At 35.3% G+C, this 11,313-nt stretch overlaps 1 protein-coding gene across 1 annotated transcript; it reads right to left on the bottom strand.

Moving 5' to 3' along the window:
* Window positions 1–6,559: 6,559 nt before the first annotated feature.
* On the bottom strand, window positions 6,560–10,483 carry LOC136777162 (uncharacterized). The gene has a single exon (XM_066733238.1). The coding sequence runs from the start codon at window positions 10,481–10,483 to the stop codon at window positions 6,560–6,562; it is 3,924 nt and encodes a 1,307-aa protein (XP_066589335.1).
* Between the last annotated feature and the right edge of the window lie 830 nt (window positions 10,484–11,313).

The following is an 11,313-nucleotide window of genomic DNA, read 5'->3' as shown; positions in this document are numbered from 1 at the left end:
TTAATACTACATTCTTCAACTATTGAAATTTACACGTGGTATATTCTATATTAATATTTGTGTATAATTGAGTTCTTATAATAAAATAATTCTAAAATAAATTCTTAATTTTCTATTTTTCTTTTTCAAAAAATGTAATAACCAGTTTATTAAACAAATATATATTGATACTGTCTAGTCGTATTTGTATTTATTTATACCTAAACCCAATATATTTTAGGGTATATCACAATCATATCAAAGTATGTATCTATAAACAGGGTGTAACGAAACGACCGCCTTTTCTCGTAACTGGAGGTTCGGGGTGACCATCCAAATGCACGTGTAAAATTTTGTTCGAATCGTTCAAGGTGTTTAAAAGTTATTTCCATTTAAAACTCACCCTTTTTCGGTCCTTTTCGAACGACTTTAACTGTGCATAATAAAATGGAGAAAGTTAAAAAACAATTGACGAACACCCCACTAGAATGTAAAAATTATCGATCGCGCGCGATAATACATTTGCTATTTATTTCATTAATTTGGCTATTAGATTAATTTTAAAAATAGCAAAATCCTTTTCATTACAATTCCAAATCAATTCAATACAAGTATCATTGACTGAATTGATGGAAAGAGGGAGAAGATAGAATGAAAAGGAAAGTATCAAAACTAAGATGTCACGCGACTGCACTGATAATTTAATAGGAAACACATCAAGGCATTTTCTTTCTACAAACGAAGGTAAAAAGAATTATTTAAAATCAATTCATTGATGATAGAAAAAATTAAACTTACCCATTATTGTTCTCCAAGTTCCTTTACACCGAAGTTTTTGAAAAAGCTTCAAACAGGCTCCTCGATGATTTCCAGAATGCACACTTTCATTGATTTTGCATTTAAGAACTCGCGAATTTAAGCAAATTAAGTGTTAACCTACGTTTCTTCAAAACACCGGTTAATTTGACACTTTTTGAACTGTTTGAAGTAGGCTGAAAAGAGAGACACAGAGAGATAGAATAATCAATCATTCGTTTCGACCACTCTTAATCACCCTACTTCAAACAGTTCAAAAGTGTCAAATTCACCAGTGTTTTGAAGAAACGTAGGTTAATACCTAATTTGTTTAAATTCACAAGTGTTTAAATGCAAAATCAGTGATAGTGTGCTTTCTGGAAATCATCGAGGAGCCAGTTTGAAGCTTTTTCAAAAACTTCGATTTAAAGGAACTTGCAGAACATTTAATGGGTGAGTTTAGTTTTCTCCTTCATCAATGTATTGATTTTGAATCATTCCCTTTAGCTTCGTTAGTAGAAAGAGAATGCCCTCATGCATTGTCTATTAAGTTATCATTGCGCTCGCGCGATATCTTAGCTTTTGATACTTTCCTTTACATTGCGTCAACTCGCTCTTTCCATCAAATCAGTCAATGATGCTTGTACTGAATTGAATTGGAATTGTAATGTAAAGGATTTTGTTATTTTTAAAATTAATCTAATAGCCAGATTAAAGAAATAAATAGCAAAAGTATTACCGCACGCGATCGATAATTTTTACATTCTAGCTGGGTGCTCATCAATTGTTTTTCACTTTCTCCACTTTCCATTATGCAGTTAAAGTCGTTCGAAAAGGACTGAAAAAGGGTGATTTTTAAATAGAAATAACTTTTAAACCTCTTGAACGATTCGAACGAAATTTTACACGTGCACTCAGTTTGTCACCCCGAACCTCCAGTTACGAGAAAAGGCGGTCGTTTCGTTACACCCTGTATAATTTCATTTATCTTTACTAATGTAGATATATCAAATATTATCATCTGACTTTTATAAAAGTGTTCCCTGTTTTAGTATAAAGTACAATTTGAAACAATACCTCTTGCGCGAAAGCCACATGTAGTTTTCAAATACTATGGAGCTATTAAGTGACGGCCCTCTCCCCCACTTGTTTGTTTACATTTTTTACAGCTTTGGTTCGCTGTAATATGCACACCAGGGCTTATGTATATATATATTGCTGTATATCTTACTGCAACCTGTGTTAACACGCTGCGTTTTGTGCTTTCGAAAACTAACAAAAGGGAAAATTTAATACGAAGAAATATTGAGTTTATAACATGATGACATCAAAAAAATGTGAAAGAAAATTATGGATTTTTCAAAATTATAGATATTTTATTAAAAAAAGAAAAAACGATAAATTGTAAGTAATATATACTATATACTTAAAAAGAAAGGTATTGTTTTTAATCTTTATTAATTTCTATTTGAAGAATTTTGTCCCTCTACAGATGCCTATATTGTATAAAGTCTAAAAAATTTAATTGTAAAGCTAAGGGTCAATTTTTTAATAATCAATTTTATCCATCGGACATATCACATAATCACGAGCCCGATATTACTGGAAATAAAAAATCTTTATTGTACAATGATATGAAAAATATAGCTAAAGTTGGTGGCTTAAAGCCGAAACAAATATATAACTCAGTTATTTTAAAGTAATTATTATATTATTAATATAAAATTATTTTCTTATTCATAATGTTGGTTTGATTAGCTTCAATGTTAATGGATGCATCTTTGCTTATGATAGTATAATAGTATATGTAATTGAAAAATCGTTTTGTTATACTCTTCATTTCTGTATCAGCAATCCAGATACTGAAGCTCAGAATTCGTTCACCACCTGTAGACGGACGCTTTAAAATTATATTAAAAAATATGAAGATAGGTCAAATATTATTTTAAGTGATTATAATCTTTGCAACTTAGCGAATTATTTATTGAATGAGCAGAACAAAGTGAAACTTAATTTGGAAACCGCTGTATTAAAGGATGAAAGTGAAAATTTTATAAATATCCTATTTTATGACAGTACTTTTTTCAAAATGATTTCGAAAAATGCAGAAGTTATGTATATAGACGGTACATTCCAATCTATACCTAATTTTAAAGATAAAAATATGCAGCTTTTAACTATTTTACTTGGGACCAATGATTTACCAAATAAAGTAAGTTAATGCTTCTCTTGAAAAGTTATTTCTGTTTATATTGCTAAAATTTAAATTTTACTTTATTCATGCAATTCCTTCATTTTGGGTTTTAATGAAAAATAGGAAAACATTGGATTATATTAAAGTATTTCAATTTTTAAAGGAAAATTTTACCGAATTTAAACCTAAATTAGTAATAATGAATTTTGAAAGAGCAATGACAAATGCTATGGAAATTGTATATTCAGATGTGCGAATTACTCATTGCTTTTTCCACTACTCACAAGTAAATTTAATTGTTAAATATTGGCATCTTTTCACTGATGATTAACCCATTAACGTCCAAAATGTCAAAATTTCTTGCACGTTTTCAAAGTGATTTTTTCCTATGTAATTGGCGTTGAAAAAATTCTTGAACCACATATTCTGATGTAAAATTGCATGCTCTTTCAGAATCCGTTGCCAGAATCATGATAAAACTCACAGGAAAAGAGATATGCTCGATTGAAACATAAAAAACACCTAAATTTTCGAAAAAAAAAATTTTTAGGATTATTTTTCGAAGTGTTACGGTGAAGATATCACCTTGCGACCGTGATCAAAGTTGATCATGGGAGTTGAAGTTTAACAGGGAATTTTTTGTTGACCTTGAACCATCGCTTCTTTACAAAATGGCGGAAAAAACGAATTTTTTTTTTCAATCTTCATCAACTTTTTTCTCGAAATCTATGGTCTTTAGAAAAAAATTCATAAAAACAAAAATGCCTTAGAATCGATCGAGGAACATTCTCAAATTTTTTCAGAATTTTTTGAGACAATTTTTGAAAATTCCATTTCACAAGTTTCCCGGAAAATCAAAAATTGTCTCAAAAAATTCTGAAAAAATTTGAGAATGTTCCTCGATCGATTCTAAGGCATTTTTGTTTTTATGAATTTTTTTCTAAAGACCATAGATTTCGAGAAAAAAGTTGATGAAGATTGAAAAAAAAAATTCGTTTTTTCCGCCATTTTGTAAAGAAGCGATGGTTCAAGGTCAACAAAAAATTCCCTGTTAAACTTCAACTCCCATGATCACCTTTGATCACGGTCGCAAGGTGATATCTTCACCGTAACACTTCGAAAAAAAATCCAAAAATTTTTTTTTCGAAAATTTAGGTGTTTTTTATGTTTCAATCGAGCATATCTCTTTTCCTGTGAGTTTTATCATGATTCTGGCAACGGATTCTGAAAGAGCATGCAATTTTACATCAGAATATGTGGTTCAAGAATTTTTTCAACGCCAATTACATAGGAAAAAATCACTTTGAAAACGTGCAAGAAATTTTGACATTTTGGACGTTAATGGGTTAATATATGAGGATTTGTTTTCAAAATTTGATAAAATTACCTTTGAACAATTTTTTTTGCTTCATGGGATCCGGATTAATTTTCAAATCTATATGTAATAGAGGATATCCATTTCTACAAAGTAACATTTAAGAAGTTTTTTTAGCTATGATTATTATATTTCAAAAATAGTTCGGACATAATAAGAATGAAAAAAATAGTAACAGTCAATTAATAATGCATTAACGAAATTCTTATTTATCATTCGTAGTGAAATTAGCAAAATATATATACCTATATCATTAAAAATTATATTTAGTTTTCGCATAGTCTTTTAGATGAAACATACCATTTATGCAGCAGGCCTACGACTGTATAAAGCAGCATCTTTGCCATCTATATATTATGAAAACCATCAGCTTTCTAATGAGTTCTGAAAAAGTTTTCTTTATTATCTATATATAAGAAAAATTTAATTTAAATTCTCTTCAATATTTAGGCATTAATTAAAAAAGCCCAAAAGCTCTCTTTAATTAATAATAGAAAGAATAAAAAAGTGTATCCAGAAAGATATACAGTCATAAAAAAATTAACACTTTTGGCATTACTACCAGTTCATTATATCAGAAGTTCATTTGATTTATTGAAAGAAACTACAACACATCAATTTGGCAACTTATTTGAAAGATATTTTACATATTATGAAGACTTTTGGATTAATGACATAAAGCCAAACAATTTTTCAGTCTTTAAAATAAAAAATAGAACTAACAATTTTTCAGAGTCGTACAATAGCAAACTGAAAAGAAATTTAGGTAAAAGGCCAAATATTAATTCTTTCATATGTAAGTATAATAATAAATACCACCTGTACAACACATTTTAACCATACATTCTCTAAAAGCTTAATTAAAAGAATATTTCAAAACTGAAATTAGTTGAACTGCAAAATCGTTATAGATACTATTTATATACAAGTAAAAATTATCCAGTTTTTGGAATATATTATTTTTTGTTAGAAGAACGGAAAGCTTCGATTATCATATTTAAATTGAAGCTTTTTAATTAGAGTTAAATTTAATGTGACGTCCATCTAATTTTTCTCTCAGTTGTCTCTCTCTCTCTCTCTCTCTCCCTATTTCCTGTAAATCAAAATTCAACACATAAATTATTTGTGTTATTATTAGGCTATATAAAGATGTTATTGAAAGAAACGAAAGATGAAATTTTACAAATAGAAAACAATATTTATAAACCAAGAGAAACAAGTAGAAAAACTATAATATTAAATAACGAAATTAATGATTTTTACAAGAGCATGGAAGAAATTACAAAGTCTGAAAAAATAGAATTAGAGATACTACAATTAATGGAAAACTTTACAAGCATAAAGGAATTATTACAGACTGAGAAGACCAATATGCTAAATGGTTTAATAAACCTGGGTAGCAGAGATACAGAAATTAAAACCACTAATACTGAGAATATTCCTACTATAAATATCTATAAATTGTCAAACGAAATGGTAATAGAGAAATTAATAGAAACAAAAAATAAGTACCTCCAAACAAAAGAAGGGTGTGTGAAGTTGGCTCCCCAACATTAAAATTCCATAGTTCTCATTAGAGTTCTAGGTTCCTTTTAGCTCTCTAAAGAGTTCTTTGTTAATTAAAAAAAGAGTTCTAACCTTTAAAGTAGCCATAGTTGCGCTTAAAAAACTGGGAGCTAACTTCACACCTGTTCGTTACTTTTACCAACTGTTAAGAATTATGTCTCCTATTAAATTCCTATGATCCAGGGAGGAGGTCGCAACAGACAGACAGACAGGTTTAAACTATTTACTACAAAGTATTACACCATAATTTGATCAATTGTATTTATTTTCGACTAACCTTAATTTGAGGTAAAAACCCACGAACGTGGTGGGAAAGACCTTTCCTTCTTGGTTGGAGGTTGACCCACGAACTTGGTGGTCCACCTTTACAAACCTTTGTTTTACAAAATGTTGTCCGAAATTCGCACGTCTGTCGCTAACATAAGCTGTCGAGAGAGTAAGTGTCGCGAAGACCCCCACTTACGCGCTTTCTTAATCGGGGAGAGCGAGAGGGGTCACGTGATCCATACTCCGCTAACTGAGGCCCCCTAGTCGTTACCGAAGAACACTCCCTTCTTAAACGCGGGTAATTTGAATGTATCCAACATCCCGCCCGTCTTCGTCAACAAGACGAACTAAGATTTGGCCGCCCGCCGTAGAAAAATGTGAACTTATTTATCTTCGGGAAGAGGTAAGGGACTTAAACGTACGATCGGTCTTTTCATTATTGATGAAGCAGTTCGAACAGTTACCACACGTACCAGGCCGTCATCTCCTGGATGAATTTCCAAAACTCTTCCTAAAGGCCATTTGGCCGGGGGAAACCGATCATCTCGTACAACTACCATCTGTCCTACAGCATAGTTGATAGTAGGTCCCTTCCATTTGTTCCTCTCTTGAAGATGATGTAAGTATTCTTGGGACCAACGTTTCCAAAAGTTCTGTTGTATCCTCGTCATCAACTGATAGCGAGATAACCTATTCTCGTTGATATCCTGTAGTGGAAGATCCGGAATCAAGCTCGATGAATGGCCCAACAAAAAATGTGATGGCGTTAGCGCAGTGAGGTCCTCAATGTCGCCGGTGAAAGGGTAAAGCGGTCGTGAGTTCAAACAGACCTCGATTTCAGTCAGCAAAGTAGCGAATTCCTCATAGGTCAAAACCTGTTCACCAATGACTCGAACTAGGTGGTGTTTAGTGGCTTTGACTCCCGCTTCCCATAGACCTCCGAAGTGCGGGGCGTTTGGAGGAATAAACTCCCAGTCAATGCCTTGATTAGCTAAATCCGCGGAAATGGTAGAGTAGAAGTCAGATGATGTCTTGAACAGTGATCTGAGCTCCTTGTCTGCTCCCTGAAAATTGGTCCCGTTATCACTGTAAAGTCGCTGGCAGAGTCCACGCCGGCTGGTGAAACGACGAAGCGCTGCAAGAAATGACTGAGTGGTCAAATCACTCACCGCTTCCAAATGGATAGCCTTTGTTGCGAAACATATGAACAACGATATGTATCCTTTAGTAGCCTTTATACCTCTACCTTTAGAGCTTCTTAATTTGAATGGACCTGCATAGTCAAGACCCGCTATAGAAAACGGACGAGCTGGAGTTACTCTAGCGGAAGGCAACGAACCCATAAGTTGTGTGCTTTGACGAGGTTTTGCCCGAAAACATCTAACGCATGCGCGAACATGGCGCTTAACCAAACTAGAGGCACTGATTATCCAAATTTGTTGAAGTAATATGCCCAAAGTCATAGTAGGGCCTCCATGCAATGCCATCTGGTGAGCGTGCTGAACAAAGAGCTGGCTTAAATTCGAGGTTTTGGATAAGATTGGAGGATGCTTTGCAGGGAATGGCAAGGCCGAATGGGTTAACCTGCCTCCAACGCGTATAATTTGTTGATCGTCAAGGAACGCTTTCAACTTGTACAGTACGCTACGTTTCGGTATCGGTTGATTCGCTTTTAAACTGATTAATTCGTCGTGAAAAGCCGAACGTTGGGCTAAATGAATCAGTCTCGAACGTGCTTGTCCTATCTCTCGAGAAGTTAAAAAACCAGTTCGTATCGGTGAATTATTCCTCCGTTGTTTACAATTTTGAATAAACCGTATACAATAGGCTGTTACACGTAACAATTTGAGCAAGGAAGAATATTTCGTTAACAGAGGATCCTCAGTATCAATAGTTGTTGCAATAAATGCATTACAAACAGTATCAGATGTCCTTTTATTAATAGGTTGTTGTGGCCAATACTGCTTAGATTTACAAAGCCATAGGGGCCCTTGCCACCAAATCTTTGATTCTTTTAGTTTTGTCGCATCTACACCCCGCGTGGCCATATCCGCTGGATTGTCTTGTGTGGGTACGTAATGCCAAATCGCAGAGGGAAGTTCTGTTTGTATAAAAGATACCCTGTTCGCGACGAACACCTTCCAGCTGGATGGGTGTTTCCGAATCCAACAAAGCACATCTCGATTGTCCGACCAAGCTATTATAGGTAAATCTTTAAAAATGTCTAAATTTCGTAGGTATTTAACTAATTTCACTAAAAGGACAGCTGCACAAAGTTCGAGATTTGGTATGCTAATTGTTTTCACCGGAGCTATCTTAGTTTTAGCGATAAGGAGATTAACACAACAGTCTCCGTTTGCATCAACGGTACGGAGATAAACTGTCGCGGCATAGGCTCGTTTGGAAGCATCCGCAAACCCGTGGAGCTCCCCGTTTGCTAAATCAAATTGTCCTAAAAAACGTGGGATCGATATGTCAGATACTCGCAGAATATCACCACAATAATCATTCCATCTCTTTTGAATCTCAGCAGCAAGTGAAGAATCCCAATCTACCTTTAAGATCCAGAGATCTTGGAGAAGAATTTTAGTTCGGACTGTCATTGGAGCTAACCAACCCAAAGGATCGAATAATCGTGCTATGCTTGACAGAATAGTTCGTTTGGTATTCTCCAAAGAACAATATTGTGATTGTGTCACCTGATAACCAAAGGAGTCAGTTGTCGGATCCCATAACAACCCTAACGTTTTAACTGCTTGATCAGGCTCAATGGATTTATCAGAATCACCTAAATGTTCCGTTGGAACTACTCCTACCAAAAGCTCTGAAGTGTTTGCTGCCCACTTATCCAGGCGTATGCCTGCTGTTTCCAAAATAGAAATCAGTTGATTCCTAATTTCTAATGTTTCAATTAGATTGTCAGCTCCGGTGAAGAAGTCATCTACGTAGATATGATGTCGCAAACAATTCGCGCCTAGAGGAAATCGATGACCTTCATCCTTTGCAAGTTGCAGTAAGGTTCTAATTGCCAAATATGGTGCTGAAGCCGTACCATATGTAACTGTGGTGAGACAGTAGTCTTTAGGTGGCTGACCTTGCTCAGCGGACCAAAGTATACGCTGCAGATTCTGCTCTGACTCATGAACTTTTACTTGTCTAAACATCTTGACGACATCGGCTGTGAATACAAACCTATGCTGTCTCCAACCGATTAGAATAAGAGGAAGCTCACTTTGCAAAGCCGGTCCTGCTAGAAGAAATTTATTAAGACTATTCTGATCAAAGGTGCGTCTTGACGCATCAAAGACTACCCTCAATTTTGATTTTAAGCCTCTGTTTTGTACCACTGCGTGGTGTGGTAAATACCATATTCTATCGGAGACCACATCTTTATTAGTCACTAATTTCATGTGTCCTAACTGTTCATACTCCTGCATAAATCTTTTATATTCTCTAGCGAAATCTGGATCGCCTGCAAATTTACGTGTTAATGAGGCGAACGAATTGGATGCTATTTTCCTGGTCTGATCCGCTACTCGCGGAATCGTTCCCTTTACGGGAAGTCTCACTACATATCTACCATCTGAGTCCCGCGAATGTGTAGTAGCGAATAGATTCTCACAAAAGTCTTCATCCGGAGTGAGTAAATTCCGTGTAGATGGCACTTCTTCGATCGACCAGAATTTTCTAATGATTTCAGATAAATCTTCATTTTCAGAACTATAGGCGGCAACCCTTGCTACTTTAGGTTTTGTTCTAGAAACCTGTGTACCGATTCGTCCAACTGTACCTGAGAAAACCCATCCCAGCAAAGTATTTTGAGCAATTACATTTAATTGACCGATTTGCATGAAACCCTTTTGCAGAACAAGTGCGTATGCATCTACACCCAGAATTAAATCCACTTCCCCAGGGAGATAAAATTTGGAATCAGCCCATTTTAATTCTTTAAATAGTGGTAAATATATACTCGGCAGAATACTAGAAGGAAGAATATTGGCAGGTCTCTTCAACACTAACGCCCCGAAATCAAATTCACTCCTTTCATCGATCACCGATTTTATTCGAAAGACTACATAAGAACGAGCTATGACATTTTTCTGTGATCCAACCCCAGATATTGGAATGTGTGTTTTCTCACGTGATAATTGTAATGTTTGTACTAAGGATTCGGAAATAAAAGATACCTCCGAACCTTGATCCAACAGAGCTCTCGCTCGTATTTGTCGTCCAGCTATATTTGCTATAATTAATTGAGCCGTTGGAAGAAGTGAAAGATTATCTCTCAAAGAACATTGGGAACTCATTGCCTGAACCGAACCTAGTCAACTATTAGTTGTATCTAACTGCTTTGTCTGAATACTGGCGGTAGACATCACTGTTTCTGAGGAGGATTTAATAGGTTCACTCTCCTTATGTAAGAGGGTGTGATGACTGCCCTGACACCTCTTACAACCTCTCTTTGAGTGGCAATTCCTAACCTGATGTCGTCCCAAACAGTTAAAACATAGCCCGATGCGTTTGACTTCGCTATGTCTTTCTACTGGATTAAATGACCGAAACTTTTCGCAACGACCTATATAATGTTCCTCTGTACACATAGGACACTTTAAATTAGCTATATTCGTGGCCATTCCCGAATTTTGTCCTTTTACTTTCGACTTTGTTCCCGCATGATAGGCTTTAACCGTTTGTCTCGGATTCGTATTAGCACGTTTCCCTTGAGTAATCTGTTTTGCTACAATCGGTTGAGGCTCAACTGATACAAGGGCTTGAATCGTTCCCTCTAAAAACTCTGTCATCTCTATAAATGTTGGTGGTTTCTTACGAGATTCTACCGCTTGCGCGTGTGCTTCCGAACGCATTCCCCTGGTACTCAGAAAAGTCTCCCATGCTTTGCGAGTTATGGGATCAAGACGCTCACCCAGAATCACAACTAACAGGTCATCCCAACTATCAACTGGTCTGCCCAAATTCCTTAACATGCGCACTCTATGAGTCATGTCATCGACTAGTGTTCTTAAGCCAGTCGCCGATTCTGACGTTAAAGGTGGTGTTTTTACCAAAGCTAATGTGAGATGGTAGATTTGTAAACGTAGATTCGAAAACCTGTCTTTAAGAGCATTCCACGTGGACA

The sequence above is a fragment of the Prorops nasuta genome, unplaced genomic scaffold (assembly GCF_024137725.1).
Source record: "Prorops nasuta isolate Cenicafe-Biocafe unplaced genomic scaffold, Cenicafe_Pnas_1.2 PNAS00010, whole genome shotgun sequence".
Classification (NCBI taxonomy): Eukaryota; Metazoa; Arthropoda; class Insecta; order Hymenoptera; family Bethylidae; genus Prorops; species Prorops nasuta.
The sequence above is the reverse complement of the archived record's forward strand: the minus strand, read 5'-3'. Positions and strand labels throughout refer to the sequence as shown.